This window comes from Pieris brassicae, chromosome 14 (genome assembly GCF_905147105.1).
Source record: "Pieris brassicae chromosome 14, ilPieBrab1.1, whole genome shotgun sequence".
NCBI lineage: Eukaryota > Metazoa > Arthropoda > Insecta > Lepidoptera > Pieridae > Pieris > Pieris brassicae.
Window position 1 is genome coordinate 1,983,626 of NC_059678.1, and position 20,746 is coordinate 2,004,371.

Below are 20,746 nucleotides of genomic sequence, written 5' to 3' on the forward strand. Positions count from 1 at the left end.
AAGAAAAAAACAAATGAATGACGTTAATCGAAGCACAAATACATGAGTAAATACCTGTACAAATTTGAATTTGGAATTCCTTGCCAAAGAGAACATCGTGATTAAAGTGGCCAGTACGAAATACGCCAATTTCACTGACCTAATATTAATACAATTTACTCAAGCAAAACACAGAAATTCAGTTTTTAAGTGTTTTATTTCGATCAGCGCCATCTCGTCACCTTAGACCTATGTTTACCAACTGTTTACAAACTTGACGTGGTGTCAGTACTATCACAGAAAAATACAACAGCGCTTATGTGATAGGCGTGTGTGATAGTAAAAATAATTAATTCATGTATATTTTTTAAACAAAAACTTGCCATATACAAATTAACCTTAAAATTATTATTTTTTCTGTTCTAATAAAAAAAGTGTATTCAAATTGGATACTTTAGAATATTTTAATGTTCATAATCAATATAAAAATATATCGTAATATCCTAGGAAGAATTAAAGATTACAATTTAACTAATTGATTTGGATCAGTTATATACATACTAATGTTGATAGTAATAATAAAAAACATTAAATAAAATTTATTCCCTTAAATTAATTGAATAAAATATATTCTCTAACTATCCGTTAGCATAACCTGATTATCATCTACATTTGTATTATCTAACACTATGGTTCCGTTAATTGTCAAAACTGGTGTATCATTTTTCTGTAGAGCCTGTAACCGAGCTGTCATAATTAGATTGACAATATTCATTTGAAGTTTCGCGCTAATTTTATTCTCTGGGACCGTTTTGAGTAAGCATGTGACGTATGTTCCAAAGTTTTCGATTTCCCGCTCTTCGTTCTCCGTTAGGTTGATCTTGTAGGAGTATTCTTCGCGGTAGCTGATTCGTCGCTTGGGTCGTTTGGGGGCGCGCGTGTCTTGATTTGTTTCGAATTCGCTGGAGGTCGTCGTGTCTAACTTGTCTTGGTTTTCCTGATTCTGAAAAAAAATAATTATAACATATCTTTATTGTCAACTATGCTTCCAATAATATAAATTAAACTACTGGAACTATAATATATTTAAATAATAATAATATATTTGGTTTAGTATCTACTTATTTATTAACACTTCATTGCATACAGAAATATAATACAGTTGACATAATTGAATGAAGAGGGCAACTGGCAGCCTTATCGCTTTCGAGCGATCTCTTCCAGGCGACAACTGTGAGAAAAGAATTACTACGCCAACGGAAGAAAATTAATAAGACGTCGAAGGATACTGGAGGCATCGTATGAAACGCTTATGAGAAACGGTTTACAATCTGGATATACATTGAAACTGTGGAGAAGGGAAATCATTCCCAGAACTGATGAACCTGCATATTAATTGTCACGAAGGTGGATGAAGTGACAGCTATGTCAGGACTATAGCAATTTAAGATTCGTGTTCTCTGCTCAATAGTACCCTTATATAGTCACTCTCGAAGCATTTCGTCCAAATATTAAGTAATTCTTACCTCTTGTCCTATATCCGGCGGGTCAATTTCCTTACTTCTTTCACCCACTTCTCTGTCTATATCTGGTGTTGTTTGTAAATTAATTTTTGTATTCATAATCAATGTCACAATTTCCATTTGTAGCTTTGAACTCGCTGCCCTTGGTACACCTTGAAATTTTGTACGGGATTAAAACAGGTAAGAATTTTTTCTTTTATTTTGTATTCCTACAGTTAACTAAAATTATACATATACTAAAGATAAAGCCAACGATGAAATACATAATAATATATAAAAACATACAAAGGAAAAACTAAATAATAAACAAGCAACTAAGTAATACCTAATTCTGACTGTGTGTATGTGGGGTGTGCTCATGATGCAGGTGATTAAGCGATATTGCTTCCATATGAACATAGTTAATGTTTTACCAAATGAAAATTGAACTTAGTATTATTTAATTTAATTATTATTAATCTTGTTTACAATTATTACTGGTATCATTTCGCCCTACAATTGTATTTTATTAAATTTCTATGCAAAATATGCTTAAAACAAACATTCAGAACATATACACACCTTTCAGTAATCCTGTGATATATTTTCCAAAGTTTTCAATTTCCACATCATCCTTACTTTGGCTTTTATTTGGTTCAATATATTTAACATCATCTCTTGTGCTGTAGCGTCTCTTAAATGTTTTCTTGGCCTTGGGTTGCACTTCAAACAAAACTTTATCTTGATCCTCCTTTATTGACTCTAATGGTTCTTCTAGATAGATTACTTCCGTAAAATTTTCTTCATTGTCTTTGTACTCCAGGTTCTGGAATTTTTAAGTGATATGTTACATACACATGCGCCAATGGGTATATTTTGGATGTGACCTAAGCCTGTATCTCACCTTCCAGTAAGATGCAGGCAATCCTGTCAAATAAGAAAAACACAAATTCATAATCAGAATTAGACAAATCTGTACTCTTGTTAAATTATAATATAGGTGTTGAAGTAATATGATGGCATGTACAAAATTCTAGTAGAAAATAGGATGACTTCTTACTATAAATCATTGTATTTTTGGGATTCTATAGCAGCAGTCTTAATATTTTTCAAAAATAAAATTTTCATCACACTGTCAAACACTGATCACAATGAAAAAGAACAAACAAACTCTAAAAACCTTAGAGGCATCCAATGTATATAACAAAATTAATAATATAAATGATTTTATTTCATAAATTAAAAAAGACACAGAAAGCACTTCACTAGCAAAAATTATATATGAATTCTACTTTAACAAGTTTTAAATAAAGCAAGCATCCAGTGCATATTTAAGTTAATATTTTGCTGGAGATGAACAACAAGATTATATCTGAGAGTGAGTTTAAGTAACATCAATAGAAATAAATTACCTCAGAGATTTTAGAATGTTTTTCTTTCAGATGTTTGTATAGTGTGTCTGCATCCCGCCTAAGTCGTTCATCACACATGGAGCATTTGGCCTTATTATGAGGTTGCTTATCAAAGAAACCCCACAGTTCGCTATCTGGATCCAATACAATTGATTCTTCATCTTCACTTCCAGAGTTGGTTTCTGAAATAAACACATATCTTTGGTTTACTTGAGTACACAGTTAAATGTGACTTCTTTAATAGATATTAATGCTTTAATATTTACTACAAAATTACATTAAGATTTGTTCCCATTGACAACTTCTAGTTGGATCATAAAAACATCACATCGAAAATTCCTCTAATGAAACAATAAGACAATGTAATACACTACGGAGTAGTATAATTTAAACTGTTTCAAAACAGTTGGATTAATATATTATAGCAGAATATGAATGACAATTGACGTGATATTGATAAAGAGAGTTAAAACATTATTCATAGCAAAGTAGCAAGTTCAGTACCAAATTTTTAACACATATCAATGCCTTATTACAGTAATCGCAGTATTAGTTAAAATGTTATTTCTATTAGCTTATGAGTGGTATAAATCAAACATAATATAAGTTGCATCACTTATAATAGCTTTATACCTAAATAACTATAAGTAACAACACATATTTAACCTTTTTTCGATGGCTGGAATTCACCGATATTTACAAGATCACTATGCTTATATTGTAAATGTTTCTTTAAATTCGTTATCGACGTTTTAAATGAGTATAGTTTTGAACAGAAATGGCACCTCGCATCGGTTGAATTTGGTGTCTTATCAAAATAATTCCAAACTTCACTCGTCATTGATAATATCACCAAATAACAGTGATTTTCTTATAATATATAGCAACAGTTATTTAACAGCGCTAGAATGCACGACACGACCAAAATGGCCGCCACGAGTATTGACAAAATAACAGAAAGAGACCAAAGATATTCATTCATCTTTTAAAGTCTAGTCGAAGAACATTATTTATATTTTCTTGTTAGAATCTTTCTTGTGTCAGTTTTGCTATTTTTTTATTCAATACCTTGTAACAAATCTTCATATATTAGTAGTTGTAACTTTTTATTGAATGTAAATGTAGATATTCGGCTAACATTCAAGAAGATATTGGCCGAAACCGAATACTATAATTCTTCACTGTAACAACAAATGTTAAAATAAAAAAAATCGTAATCCTATCCCCGGATTTATTGGTTCGCCAACTTACTACATGGAAGTATTGGATTGATGACGCTTTGAGTACTTTTAATTGCCTCTTCAAAGCCATGTATCCTCATATATGCTTCATTATGTTTAGCCTTCAAATGTTTAGCCAAAGATGAAGTCGAAGCTTTCTTCCCAATACCGCCGCGAGAAATGTTTATATTACAAATATTGCATTGAGCGTAACGCGAATCATTTTCCTTAACATCAAAATAAATCCAAACTGAGGATCGTTTTTTATTCTTCATATTAATCGAAAATATTTCGGAAAAGTGTATGTATATATGATTTTGCGTAGTCAATCGCAATCGTATTTATAATTTACAGATTCAATTATTCTGACTGTTATTAAACATGTTATTACAGCCTGAGGGAGAACACTATGAAGAATGTAGACAAGCGCGCTAGCCGAAGTACAAAGTACGAACGAATGTTTCGGCCGCAGTATGACTTGATCCCGAATAAACAATAATCTGTACAACACTAGTTGGAGTATCTCATTCTAAAGAATTAAAAAGAATAAAGTTTTTAGTACTAGTATTATTAAAATTTTCGATAATATATTTTAACCAAAACAGTTTTAATATTATAGGTTTATTTGTAGGCTACTTTATTGAAAAAAATATGGTATGTCATATCGTTTGAAATTTTGTTACAGTAAATATATAAATACACTAGTTTTTTTTTTGTCGTCAAAAATACCTATTAGTTATGATTTTACAGGCATGAAAACTTAGTATTAATATGAAGTCCCGCTAACAGTCACGTAAGCGAGTCAGGGAGCGCATGTGACGTCACTTTACAACGCTCCACTTTGTAGGTCAGTGGCTAAGGAGCTTGCGCAGTATTTTGTTGTTTTCATCCGCGCATTACTTTAATAGTGTTAATATACGAATGGAACGATTTAGGCTACGATTAATAAAATGGATGAAGGATTAAAAAAGCAAGGAATCTGATAATTTGACTAAAATAGGTGCACTAATGGTTGCCCATTATTTCAACAAATAGTGATTTCGTTGCCGCCAAAATGCTAAGGTATGTTAAGTGTTCTTGCTATTGAAAATTGAAATATCATATCATCAATTCATATTGCAACTCAAATAGTCAGTAGTACCAAACCTCTCAAGTTTTACGTTATAGACAACAAATATGTATTAATGTTTTATATCTATAGTACATACGTACCTATAAGGGTACAGGTAATAAGGGTTGAACAGATGTAGTAAACCTATTTTAAAAGAAGTAGAAGTAAAAAAAGAAAATGATGTGTGTACTGTCATATGTAGAATCACGCCAGAACACCGCGTACGTACCACACATTATCGTTCCAGTTTAGAATGCAATGAACCAAAAAGAAAGAGGGCCAAGAAGTTTTAAACGTAACTTGCGAATATTGTGTCCCCAGCAGAGGTGGTGAAACATGTGGCTACATCGTCGAAGCGAGGAACCTTCAACGACTGCTATCTAGTGTTTTGGAATAAATCTAAGCTATCAGTACCACATTGAAAACATCATGCACCCGGTCAGGAAGAAAAAAATTTTTTTTGAGATGCCTTCAATTAAAATATGATACAATAGCTCAATCAGATTCAAATTTGTGATATGCGCTACGAACGTATAACAAATTCAAAAATGCACAAAGCTACTCGGTGTACAACAAAATATGGTCTTTGGTTGAACAAACATTTGGTTGCCATAACTTTTAAAGAGAGTGCTGCTATCAAAATAGGAAAAATATTAGACAAACAAGTTGCGAAAATAAAAAAAATAATTTAAATTTAATTTAATTTAAACATAGAGGAATCTGGTCTTTTTTTAAAGAATGAGTAGTCTATGATTGGTACCTCACCGGACGGGCTTACTAACGATTCCGTTATAGAAGTAAAGTGTCCAGCCAAGGAAAACACTTTCATTACTTATTATTAGTATAAGCTCAGACACAAACACAAATGCGAATAACCAGAAATCCTATTTTGTATAGCACACGTTGACTTTGAATCTCAAAACGTTCGATATACGTTTGAAGCTGATTGTAATTTTACCTAAATAAATTAGGTAGATTCATTCGGACATCAGGTGAAGGTGGAAAGTATACCAATGATTCAAGTACAGATGCTATAGCCGGAACAGTAACCCTTATGATTTTAATAACTAAGGCCAGAATAGTATTAGGTATCTGATACAAGCCTATTCTTTTAAAGTTATCAATATATTTCGCAGGGTAAATGTTGTTGTTTCAGATACCATATTTATACAAAAGTAGCATTCTATAGGTAAACCTAAAACCAGTTGCAGCTCACTAGATATGAATAAAAGAGAGCAGCCTTTTGCATAAAATTTCTAAAAAACTGTGTTTCGCATTCCGAGTTCTCCGTATCTGAATCTTGATTACGATTATTTGGTTGTTGATCATAAATATATATTTCATGTGAAGATGCGTTAGATGTGCCGTTCATACTACGAACAGATAGTGCATCTGGTGAAAATATTATTTTCCCCTCTTTTTTTAAATATTTAGTAAAAGTCATGGTTGATTTGTGGACACTTTTAGCTTTCACCTTTACATGCACTCCCTTACATTTTTTGATATTTTTAAACACTGCTCAGTATTACCGACATTTATTGGATCCTCTATAACTATTTCTATTTCGTCTTTACAGCAAGCAACAAACATCTCTTCAGGCTTAGTGTCTAACGCCGGTTTTTTGTCTTCGTTTAATAGTTTCTCAACATTGTTTTTCATATAACGTTTTTGCATTGTAGATCTTTCAGGATTATTTTCCTTTTCTTGTTGACATTTGAATTTGTGAGGAACTATACCCTTTTTTAGTTTAATTCTGCCCCCAACTATGTTATATTTAATATAGTTCTCCATATCATTCTTAATCTAAAACAAGAAAAATCTTATAAACTAGATTTTTACTTAAGTAGAGTAATAGGCAAAGTTTTGTATAGATTAAAAGTTGTGTAGAAAACAAAGAAAATGCAGATTTTTGCAAAGAGTTTTGCATTGATCTTAAAATAAATTAATATCTATGTATGAACCTAACGATAAACCTAAAAGTTCTGACACGAAAGGTTTTTCACCGTACGCATTAAATACGTAAGTAATAAAAAATGCAAACTACAAAAGATTATATAATCATTATTTTGTACCTACATTAAAGAATATCAGCATAGGCACTTACGTCAAAATGGTCCTCACAACAATAAACTGTGCTTTTATCTCCAAATGGATCTAATCTCCTCATAGCTTTTATCCATTTCTTTCGCATTTGGACGTCCATTGGAACGATAAAAAACAATTTATCAGGTGCATTGATGGTTGTATTAGTACATTTCGGCACAACACATGATTTTCTAGTATTCGGATTGGACATTTTTTAAAGTATTTATAATTTGTAATAAAACGTAAGAGGACACCGGGCCGAGAGCGCGAGCGAACTGAGCGAGTGTTGTGAGATGACGTCACAACGTCACACGCAATGAGTACGAGTCCGCATCGCACGTTTACTTCTATAAATTGGAAACACGTATCAAAATAATTCTTTCACTTGTATTTTTTATTTTTGACAGAGAATATGGAGAGCTGATATTCAAAATAAGTGAACTTTCTTAATTACACTGAATGATATTCAACGTGTTATGACAACCTGAAAGAGAGACAATGCTTTGTAATTACGTAGACAAGCGCAAGCGCTTTAGCCGAAGTACGAAAACGAACTTTTCTGCCGGAATTCTGACTTGATCCCGAATAAACTATAATCTGTACAACACTACTTGGAGTATGTCATTCGTATAAGTTTTTGTAAACTTGCATATTAAATATTCATTACAAATTACAATATTTTAACATGTTTGTGAGAAGTAACTAAGAAAAGTAGTTGTCAGTTGAGTTTTATTTCATGCGATGAATCAAATATATCTTTATGTTTGAGTTTCAAATGTGTCTTTAAATTAGTATCTTTACCGTCCTATATGAATAAATCTGTTTGCATAAACAACATACGAACGCTTTTTCAAAATACTGAAATACAAATATATTTTTAATTGACAATTTAAAACCACTTTCCAATTGTAATTAAAAATATTTGTCAGATTTCTAAATAAGTCACTTTTATGAAATTGAAGAGTTGAATAGCACCAATGGTTAGTAAAATGCTTATTTTAGAATTGATTTCAGCATTTACGTCAGGCGTCGGCGCGAAACAGTGCGTGGAAGATGATATGTATAGATATAAAGGAATAGGTGTACCCGTAAAGACTGGTATATGTTAAAGCTTTAATCTGTCTAATGTCAATCTTATTCTCATTATAAAGGTATACCTAAAAGAAATTAATATTTATGAGTATAATAAATAAACAATATACATATTGGGTCCTAGGATGGTTATTATTTAGAATAACCTGATGTAATAACAAATATGGATATAAAATATAAACAACTCGCCTACAACACATATTTCTTAGTTGTTTGTATTCTAATAATTTATTTATGAAGCATTCTGTTTAAATATTTTAAAAAGTGTATCAATAAACATCTATTCATGAAGCTTTAATAACTAATTTTCTATCATTTATTGGAATGAATTTCTTTGTCCCACATTCAAAATTCTACACAGACCTAGTTGCATTCTGAGTTTGTAGACTGAGACTTTAACAAAGTAATATAGAGGATAAAAGTTTTAATTTAGCCATACTTGAAGGCAAGACATTATATTAATCAAATCAAATAGTATTTTTTTTTCAGGTACAAAATTGAACCATTTGATATATAAGATATTATAACTATTACCAAGCACATAAGTATAAGTGATAGATAGCTTCACTAAGTACATTTACCTACCAACACCACAACTATTACATACTAAAGAAAATATTACTTTTTCAAAACAAATACAATGAAACCCGCAAATAAGAGCTCACTATTTGGGCTAAATCCTTATTGAAATATATTAAATAAACTAGAGAAGGCATAAAACTATTAAACTAACTAACTAACTTATTTAACTAAGAAAACTATTTAGGCATAAAGTTTTTTAATATGACCAGCATAATACAAATCACATTGTTACAAAAGTTTACTAGAAAACTTATTTGGCTGGAGCTGTACAAAAAGGAACCTCTTGAAACAAGGAAAATAAATGTATATTATAAAAAAATAGTGGTTTGATGGCAGCATTATACCTTGGGTCTAAGTTTTAATGAAATTTCTTTTAAACTTAGTATTATACATTAGACTACTCATTTTATACTTTAACATACAAAAGTATTGCAATCCACAAACATTGCTTAGTCTTTGATACATTGCTAAATACCAAATAAACATTTTTCAAACATTGAAAGAAAACAATTTTTTAACCGGATTTAAGCTATTTGTATTATTTTAAACTTATAATTAAACATCGGAAAAAATTAAAATTATGTAAAATAATGATTATAAGTTTATTATTATACAAATAACTTTAATCTGGTTAAAAAATTGTTTTCTTTCAATGTGTAAAAGCTATGATAACCAAAGACAACACTATTTTTCAAACATCTCTCAAAACATCATGTTCCATGTTACATCCCATTTTGGTCAACAAGTCATGTTTTAATGATAATAACTTCAAAACTAAATAGTCAATATGTAAGAAAAACAACATCACAAGTGACTATAAAATCTTCATTCTTTCAAACTTTAACCAACAGAGGTGAGATCATAATATCTATAACTCATAGGCAATATAAATTAAACAGAATACATTTTAACACAATGCATTAATGTAAAAAAAACATTTAATCTCTATTAAAGACAATGAATATTTTCAAAGCCAACCTACCTAAGATATGGTTTTTTTGTCCTAAATGAACAATGCTATATGTTCCTGTCATTTGAACTTTTTAAAAATATTGTTTGTTTGTTGTTGCTTAACACAGCTTAACATTCGTGATTATTTCGACTTACGTTTATGTCAGTTGAAAAAAATAATGTATCTATTACAAAGTACAAACATGTACGTACTATACCAGTATCGCGCATCTCTCTTACACAAAGAAACCTAAAATTCATAACTATTTGTTTGAAACATCAAAAATATCGTCTTTCTTTTTATATCCTTTTACACAAAAGATATGTTTAAAATTTAAAATACTTCTGACAAGATCACTTGGGATTGCCCATTGGTTATGAGTTTCATAGTGTGGGTTAGGTATTTCATATTACCTGGTATGGAACAAATAGTACATACCTTTTTCTTTTTTCCCGTGATACACTTCTCGATGTTTTCGGTATATATGTTTTGTTAAATTTGATACAGATGCGCGGTAACTAAAGCTTTCCTTACAAAGTTTGCACACCGCCCTTGAGTTACCAGTATCATCAAAATACTTCCAGGCAACACTGCTTCTTGGTTTATAAGTATAACTCATTTTATATAAAAAATACTAGTCGGCACTAACTTTCGAAGCCACGCTTGTGATACTAGCTTACACTTACGATTCCGCTAAAAAGTTTATGTTAGATGCGCCGTACGCGAAGTGACATATCAGTACAAATCAAATGACATAACCGAAAATACCACAGCCTTTAGGGTCTAGGACTGTATAGATTATAGAACATGAATGTCCTTCTATCACCCGGGCCGCAAGATTTTAAATAAATCGTATATTGGCTATAAGTAATTAATAAACTGAGTTATATTCCTAATAATTTATTTTAGTATAAACTCAAAATAAATACAATGCAAAGGTTAGTAAAGGAACAACAAGTCTTGTATGTCTAATATATCCAATAACCATGTTTTTTAAAAGCGTTTTGTTCTTACAAACACACCTATGGCTAAGAACCATATGTACGAGTTAATAATAATATACTATATTTATTACTATTAATTAAAAAAAAGATAGATAAGTACATACCCTGCTTAGGTGTCCTTCGACTTTCTGCTTTCCTTTCTGGAATAATAATAATTAAATACTTGTAGCTAAGCATAATGACAAAGTTAGCGAAATTTCATTGAATAAAATTTATTTATTTATTACGCAAAAATCCATAACATTTAATGATGGTACTTCTCAGAAGTGTAAACATTATTGTCTTAAAACAACTAAATACAGGTACAGCGTAAACTCTATATAACGACACTGAAGGGATTTTATGGCGTTCAAGAGAATTGTCGAGAATAAATGGAGACAATAAAAATCAGAATTAGAAAAAGAAAGCTTCCCCACCTATTTTACCATAGTTGATACGATGACGTTGCTTGAATTTTCCGAGCCATCCTTCTGATGCTTTGAAAGAAGTTAAACCAAGTTCTTGAGCAACATTCTCTGCCTTAGCTTTTACGAGCGGCCCCGAGATAGGCATATTATTCATGCGCTGTCGGTGAAACCATGATAGCATAGCTTTATCCAAATCTTCGTATTTCGGTTTCTTTAATTTTTTAGAAGATTTCCCCTCGCCTTCAGCTTGGAGAATTTTTTCTTTATTCTTCCATATTGTGGACACGGTAGAGCAACTAAATCCAAAGCGTTTGCCAACAGCACTTATCTTCTCTCCCGTTTCTATTGCGCGTATCAGTAAAACTTTTTCCTCAATACACAGTGACTTTCTTTTACTAGCCATGTTTACAGTTTAAAAGTTGGTGAGCAACTAAGAAGAATATGATAGCGTATAATCGATAACTCCTACTTATTAGTCATGGTCAACATCAGTCTACACGTGCAAGCAATCCCAATTTGTAAACAAAAGAACGAATTTCTTAGAAAGTTCGTATGAATGATGCCGACAGTCGAGTTTATTGCGGGCTAGGATAATAAAGCGACAAAAGAACGTAGACAGCTGCGCAGTTTTTACTAATTTTAGCAACTTAAAAAGTACTTTATTACTCAATTGTTGTCGTTATTGAGAGTGGGTGTATTCCTGTAGACTGTATAATTGTATGGAAGATAAACTAAACTAACCAAAGCCAATTGGTTTCAATGCTTTAGATAGTTTGTCATGTAATTTGAGGGACGTTACATGGAGTTTACACTGTACTTGGTTTATATTCCTAATTAAATATTTCTGGCTGGCACAGGCTGATAGCCCATTAATGAACACTGCTCACATAAATATTCTAGAACAGGAGTTTCATGATTTCAAACAAAGCATAGATAGAAACCTTGAAATGACTCCTTTCTCTCCTCTGATATTGTACTGAGAATAATATCCTTGTGTTTCCTCCGCAAATGAGCCATTAAATTACCAGTGGTTCCTCTAAAGCTATATATTTCACAACATATATAACACCTTGCCCTTTTTTCATCGTAATCTATGATCTCGAAATAATCCCACACTACATTGGGTACCCTTCGTTGCATTTTTTAAAACACTAACCCGCCAAACTATAAAACAAATACTACTTTGGCTAATTGAAATGAAGCTAGTGAAACCTATTTAAAGTGAGACATAAAATATATATATTTTATTTTTCATAGTTTGTATTTAGGAAAAAAGTCCTAAATATATTAGATATAAAAAATTAATGATTAGAATCAGACATAATAATTAGTAATACCATATATAATGTTAATTATATGATTTTATATCAACATAACAATTACAAATTCTCTGTTATAACATAAAAAGAATTAAGTGGTTTCTACATGTCTAAGGAATAAAGAGAAAATAGTAATGCAATATTTTATGGGATATATATACTTAATTGTAACTCCCCAAATTATAATAACATCACTCATAACATGTGATATTGTTACAGCCAATATTATTAAGCCTTAATCATTGTCATGTCATTGGAATATCTAAATTTATTTATTTATTGATTACATGACCATTGTGGCATAGTCAGTTAATGGATGGACCATTTAATTAAGGTTTTACCTGTTTTGCAACTATAAAACAAAATCTAATTTGATAAATACATTTTATATGATACATTTAATTTTATTAAAGGCTTTGTATTGACAAACAAAACCATTGGGTTTAAGTTATCGGTAAACTTCTTACAAGTTTTAATTAGCACAATATGTTTAAAATTAAATTTTATGTTAAAATATTGTTTACATTTGACATAAAATTAATAAACCAATTTCAATTACCCTGTTGATCATAATTAAAATCACATTTATTTATGGTTTATTGTTTTACTTTTATGTATGAAATTTGACAAGAAGTTGATAAGATATAATTCACACTGTGCGAGTATAATAAATTATTAATATCTAGACAATTTTTTAATATTACTTTAGTTGGTTCTCACTAAGTTTTTTTGAAGAAGATAATATATTCTTTATTAATTTGAATGAAACATTTAATATTTCAGATATTAGTGTTGGTACTTTCCATATTTGTGCAATAACAAGATTTTTGTTACCTTGTGTAAATCTTCATTGTCATTTAAATCACTAACAATTCAAATTTAATTATTACAGGTATTATAAGTATTGTTATATAAGTTATGGTATATGTATATTAAGGTAAGTTAACTTTAAGTATGTCATTTTAAACAGTTTTTATTTATATTTTAAGCCATTGAAATAATTTATGTTAAAACTGGAACCAATTTATATGCTGTATGAGTAGTTTCTATAAAAACGAATACTGATAAATAAACCATAACTAAATAAGTCATAATGAATAAAAAATGTATATAATATTTAGTTGTTTATAAATCGACTAGCCGACATAAAACTCTATAAGACGTTTGGCATTGAAAATCGGAAGCACGTGTTCTAGAAACACAACAGATAACTGTTAATTTATTGATTTATTTATATTTAATTTTATTTGATGCTCCAAACTTGGTATGACTACGATATAAGAATAATACGATACGATACGGCATATACTGTAATGATATTCAAATCTGTTTTCACTTTTCACTAGTCAGGGCGCGGCGCGGAACTAACATCGACAAAGCACTTGAATTTTATCTAAAACTTTGGTACGACCATAAAAAAGCTTTTGTTTGCTTTATTACTCAATAACCGTACACAAAAGTAACGAAAAAAAGCTAGTCTGCGTTTGTCGCAAAGGATATCGTCAAACACTAACAAAATATGGATATGGTATAACCATAGACACAGACAGCCTTAGGAAGCTTATTGACACCATTGACAATTGACATATAAGGTTTCTAACTAAACGAGCTATGCGAGTTGCAAATGCATTGTAATTTTATATTCTAGTCACATTACTAAATTCCAATTCAGTGTAAAAATTGACTTAACAATTTAAAAGATTGCTTTGGCCTTTATTATTGGGTAGTATTAGTCACCCCAACTCAATAGTAGGACTCTCAAAGCAAAGTTGAAGACTATAAACAGAGGTATATAATCTCCAATTTTATGCCATCCTATTAATTAATATTTCTATTTCTCTATACTTACTTACTTCAATGACTAAATGGGCTACTTAAAGTACTCAGCTTTATATCCAAGTCCAATGTATCTTGTATGCAAGAAAGTAGGTATAAATATTTAGTATAATATATAATAGTGATTTTCCTCAAAATTCAAGAACTTTTTTTTGTTATCAGAATGAAAATATAAAGATTAACATACTTTTACTGTTGCACCACTCTTCTAAAGTGTTGAAAACTTCATTAGACTCAAAATCCATTAGTGGCTCTGAGGCACAATCAGAAGTATAATCTGTGTCTTGTCTAGTTGCCTGAGAATGTATAAATAGGAAATATAATTTGCTAACATTTTGATGAAATAAGTCTGTATATGAATTTGTATACAAAATGTTGGTGAATTACCATCAGTGGATCTACTCTGGAAAATTCAAGGAGAATCTCTTCTAACTTTGATAGTGGTGGAGGGATATGTGTACCACTAGTTCCCTCCAAGTATTTTTTTATTCGGAGTGCTTTGGCTTTGGTGTCTGACCGCCAGTCCAGCCAGCACTATAACAGGAAGGGTTGGACAATTACAAATTGGTTAAGTCTATTGTCTGTTTAAAGGTTTACTTGTGGGTGTATTTCTCAACCTTAAATATACTTTTTCAATAGAATAACAAAGTTACAACATACCTTCCACCATTTTTCTGGTGTTTTGGTGGCACCAGACTCCAATGCATTTAGATGACACGCCAGTTCTTTTATTATTTCATCTTTCTTTCGCGCACTTTCAGCACCTGGTAAGCGACCTTGTGAAACGTCCGGGTGCTCCATCATAAATTCTAGCAATACTTTTCTTTGCTCTTGTGTTACCCTAGTTTTCTAAAAAGTAGAACCTAATTAATGTAATTCATAAAAACAGTTAGTAACAGAAAAATTGGACGACACCGACCCTATTCATTTTTAAAAACTATACTCTAAGACTACAGTAATATAAAATAATTCTAATTTGTTTAACTGTTTTCAAAATAGTAAATACTTGCACAGATTTCTAGATATAATTAGTATATGAGTTAAAAAGTAACATAGGGTGACAGTGACATTTCAATTTTGGAATTTAACATGACACTGAACACTTGTTGTGCATGGTTGTTTTTGGTTCTATGTATTTATTTTTCTTTAATAACCAAGCCTTACCTGTAGTTTCTCAATTTTTTTTAATGCATTTTCATATAATGATTGGATTTTGTCTAGTTTTGTTTTGTAACTGATAGCCTTGCCTAAATTCTGAGGCGTAGCGTTAGGTGTTGTCTCAGATAAGGAACGTGAAATATTTTCTTGTTTTTTGTTACTTCTTTGTTTTTGTTTTTGGTTCCTCCAAAGTTGCCTTTTTTTGGCTTTATCTTCTTCACTGAGGTTATTAATTTTTTTTTGGCATTTTTTAAGTCTTTTTAATTCTTTCTTTTTATGAGCTTCGTATTGTGCTGGGTTTTCTTTAAGTTTTTCCCTGTATCTCTTGGCTCGTTGTTTTGCTGTTAAAGCCATTTTTTATACGTATTCAGCAGCTGACAACAAAAATATCAATTAGGACTCGGTTCTCCTTCGTCCATTCCCTTTAATTTGGACTCGGTAAAAACGGTAAAAAAAGTTGCTGACAATTGAATGATTTTTGGTAAAACCATGCTGCTGATGTGGTAATTGTCTTAGGATAAGAGGACTTTTACTAACTAATTTTTCTAATAATTTCATTTCATACTATAACTTTATTAATATATAAAGATTTCAACACTCTACAGACTTCATCCTCAGTCAGTATTACTTGGTTGCATGTACCATCGGATTGAAGATTGTAATTATCTAGGGGTTGAAAAACGCTTTTAAAAAACTTGTTGAACCCTTCGCAAGCTTCTGCTTCTGTATAGTAGACTTGTATTAGGGTAGCCTGGGCTACATTGGCGTTTTATTCTCAGATATGACCACAACGCTTTAGGATCCTTACTCAAATTTAAAATTACTAAATTTTATTATAATTTTGCATATTATCAAAACGCTTTTTGGATACAAGTTTTTGTCTAGCGCGTAACAGCGAAAATTCATCGTAGATTCCTATAAGTTTTCCAAGGCTTGTGAGCTTTTAATTTATCTTTTATTATATGTGTCAAAGAGCTTGAATACCAAATCAAATACAGAAAAGAAATTTAATTCTGCCAATACCCGGAGTATTTTTAGGAACAGAACTTGAAATTATTTTATTTAATATTACATAGAAATTATCTGTCACTTCATCAATAGTATCTCCAATTAAAATGTTTACCCAATCAATATTCGAGAACGCTTTGTTAATATCCTCATAGTTAGCGCGACGGAAGTTGTATTTTATTTGTGCTTATGGGATAGTTTCACGTAAAGCTAGTCGATGGGATCTTTAAGCAAGGATGATATATTCAGGTTTTACTAGCGCCATATCAGTTTTTGAACAGTCGATGGAAACGTTACTTAAAATAAAATCTAAGACATTATTACTACTATTAGGCGACAAATTATGTTGTCTGAAATATTAATTTCATTTAAATACATTTCGAAGATATTTTAGAAGTTCCTTTTTTTAATAGAATGGTCCTAAAAGCGTCCAATTAATATTTGGAAGGTTAAAGTTACCGACTATTATAAAGTTATCACTTAAATTTGTGTCTATCATGCGGCTATACGAGGAAATAAACGTTTCAAGTCTTTCAGGCTGCATAGAGTCTGGAGCTATATAGACAAGGCCGAGATTGCGCCGGTTGTTGACTACCAATGTATTATGGGGTATAGTTATCCAGAGTGTTTCAACACTATTGCAGTTCTACTCAGGCCTCTTATATGTTTTTAATTGACAAGATAAATAGATCAGCAGCCCTCCCCATATATTTTACTGGAAGTTTCTTTCGTTCTAACACGTCGAAACATCTGGTACTAATCACTGCACAGTTCATTGTCATAAAAACTCCTACTAAGCCATGACTCGGTTTTTAAAATAACATCAAAAGTACAAGTAAAAAGATATTGATAAAATTCATTTGTTTTTGTACGCAAGCCACGAACGTTTTGATAAAAAAAAAACTTTTGTCAAATATTGAAATACATAGAGATTGTACCAACTTTAGTGTAGACTTTTAATAGAAATTTGTCATTTGGCTTTGTAATTAAAGTGCTAAAGTTATAATTCAACGAACAATGCAATCTTAGGTTTTGAAATGAATAGTTTAAGTAGTCTACAATACTAAGGTTAATAGTGAATTTATGCATCGTTAATATCATCACAAAATATTGGACCATATGGAACCAGAAATCTCGTGTGGTAATTTAAAGAGGCAAAAACAAAGAAAATATCATAAATCTACCATAAAATACATAACTACTCTCCAATGATACATACGATTAATACATAGTAGTAGGTTGAACAAATTATTTTTGCCAAATCCAGTTTGAAATTTATGGGTTTACTCTTCGTTTCGGCGTAAAAAAAACCACAGTTGCCACCCCATACGTATTTAAAAACTTTATCCATTGCCCGCGCTATCGCCTCTTTATAAAGATGCTTATTTTCTCCTCCGCCTCTTTACCAATGGTGTGGCGAAGCAACCAATCCCTAGATCGATAGGATTAGACATATAAGCGTAAGGATAATTGTTACGGTTACTAATAGTGATACAACCCACTATCGAAATATATGCCACTATGGCGTTATTTGAGAGAAATTCTATAATTGTCTTACACGGTATAACTATAGCAAGAGACTGGAGTGTATGCAAAGCGTTACATGTTGCTTGACACATGGTAGAAGGAAGTTCTCATTGCTATGTTATAATATTGAAAGAACTAAATCACTAATAAGGCAGGAAGGATTTAACATACGTCATATGTTGCGCTGTTGGCGAATATGCGCAAACACAGCGACTGATGCGCGACTTATCGTGTTTTTATATAGACTTACTACAGAGATAACTCGCGTGTGGCGAGCGTTACGCAGCGACACTTGACGTTTTGACACGTCGAGCGCTAACGACGACTCGCCACGAGTTACCACGGCGAGAGTTATGCCCGGTTTACATTATTCCAGTCCAGCGCTTGAATGCTACTGGAATAATGTGAACCCACACTGGAATGTACCATTCCAGTGATCAATCTAGTCCAGTTGACTGGAATGACGGTCTATTTTTCCTTCCAGCTTCCAGCATTGTCATTGTAGTGTTACCGATCTAACAGCTTTTGAATAATGTGGACGTTCCAGACTCACTGGATTACTGGACTGGAATAATGTGAACCGGGCATTAGACGACGACTTTTTCCCGACAAGTGTTTACCTTGCGCAGTATTCTTTATATTATCCCATCACTTTTCCGCGCGAAAAGTTGTATGTGAAGGAAAGAGATGGGAATCGTAAGGGTAGAAGGCCGTGTGTCAAACCAAATACATAATGTATATACGTGGACCTTACGTGGCGTAAACATGACCCCCTTGAGGAAGCTTGAAGCCCTTTAAAAAACTAATTGATCAAATACACGATGAGGAGAATATGCGGTTGTTATAGTAACAACGAACAAATGAGAGATACGCGAGGTATACCACTACAGTAAGTTATATATATGACTAGCTGACCCCTGAAAAACGACCTTTGCCATGTAACATTTTTTTAGTTCAATAAAAATAACCTATCTACTATATTAAAATGTAGGGGTTGATCGTAGAGGGATGTATGTATTTTTGTATGCTGTATCATAAAAAAATGTCTAAAAATAAACAAATGGTGCGGTCAACCCTTATCACTTAGAGGTTTGAATGATAGATAGTAGCCGATTCTCAGACTTACTGAATATACAAAAAAATATTCATAAGCATCGGTCGAGCCGTTTTGGAGGAGTATGAGAACAAACATTGTGACACGAGACTTTTATATATATAGAGATTTTAGCAACTCTTAAAATCAAAATTATTTAAAGTCATCAAGTTAAGATGCAAAGCAGCATATTTTAAACGCCATGATACAACTAAAACAGAACGTAAAAGCTCGATAGCGATGATTTAAAAACTTTTAAACTATTTGAATTATTATTAAGGAATTCATAATTGGCGTTTAGAAGTACATATTGTTGTAAATTAATGCTTATCTCATGATTTGTTTAATTTGTGGTCTATGTAGCGCAATAATAATCTGTGGTGTTTTTTATTGTGTGTATGTTGCTTAGCTGCCCTGCGCTGTTTTAATATGTAAATAATGGTGTATTGTGATAATTAATTGTTGTAGATAAAGATAAATAATTGATTATATATATAAAAGGAATTACACAATTATATAACAACACAAAATCACGAGACATATTTATATGGCAGTAACTTTAACAACAGACTAATAATAGGAAGTGAATTCTCACGTTAGATAATAAAGATTTTAGATAACTGAAACATGCAATAAACTTTTACGGAGCTAACAATAAATGACTAATCTTTGAAAATTTTAACAATAAAACAGAATAGGCTGGCAGTTAATTTGCCAAACCTAATTTTACTACTCAAAAGTGCCGCTTCTTTTGTTAAAATTTTCTAGTTTTAAATTCTTAAGTGCGGCTAACGAACTAGCAAACCTATCTAAAAATGATTCTTAGTTCTTCGCGATAGATAAATAGGTATACCACATGCAGTTAATAAGCTCTTTTTTTACGTTACGTTAAGACTTATTTGTACGAAATAAGGATACGAGCGATTAGTGGGAAATATAACAACTAAGTATATATCATAGTAGGGAGATCATAATATGAAGTTGTCCTTATGTCCATTACGTTACTTTTTTGTCCACTAATTATAGCATAGCCTTGTGTAAAAGTCATCATGTATTTCCGCCGGCCAGTATTAGATCCCAGATTAAAGACTAATGAATTAGTAAATTACGCAATGTGGGAGATTACTAAGAATTAAATAAAACTAAGCTTACCTTTGTTTCACAGCATACGTAGGAGACACAATGTTTTGACAACTAAAATAGAGTCCTTTACAATCATGTTTTACAGGGCAACTGACGCTTTCTTGGCAAGATGGCGTCTTCCATAGACAAAATATTGATTTAATTTATTAATAAGCCGCAGCCAGTACGGTAGTTTATAGCAAGGAAGTGGGAATAATAAGACCATTCCGTATAATGGACACTATTAATAAAACCGTTCCCTCTTATGGACAGTCCACCATACCAAATTTTGGGGACAACACTAATGTTACCTGAAATAATTTTTGAAGTTGTACTT

At 31.4% G+C, this 20,746-nt stretch overlaps 1 protein-coding gene across 5 annotated transcripts; it reads right to left on the bottom strand.

The window, feature by feature from the left end:
* Nucleotides 1–177: 177 nt before the first annotated feature.
* Nucleotides 178–20,524, bottom strand: LOC123717979. Of its 5 annotated transcripts, XM_045674288.1 has the most exons (10): nt 20,440–20,518; nt 15,666–16,033; nt 15,162–15,350; nt 14,889–15,035; nt 14,689–14,797; nt 11,044–11,079; nt 2,894–3,075; nt 2,064–2,307; nt 1,506–1,654; nt 178–982 (listed from the first exon to the last, which is right to left on the bottom strand). In XM_045674288.1, the coding sequence occupies exons 2-10, from the start codon at nt 16,011–16,013 to the stop codon at nt 614–616; spliced, it is 1,773 nt and encodes a 590-aa protein (XP_045530244.1). In that variant the 5' UTR covers nt 16,014–16,033; nt 20,440–20,518; the 3' UTR covers nt 178–613. The 5 variants fall into 5 exon arrangements, with proteins under 5 accessions (XP_045530244.1, XP_045530245.1, XP_045530246.1 ...); XM_045674289.1 differs by lacking the exon at nt 11,044–11,079; XM_045674290.1 differs by lacking the exon at nt 14,889–15,035 and having other exon boundaries at nt 20,440–20,517.
* Nucleotides 20,525–20,746: the final 222 nt, after the last annotated feature.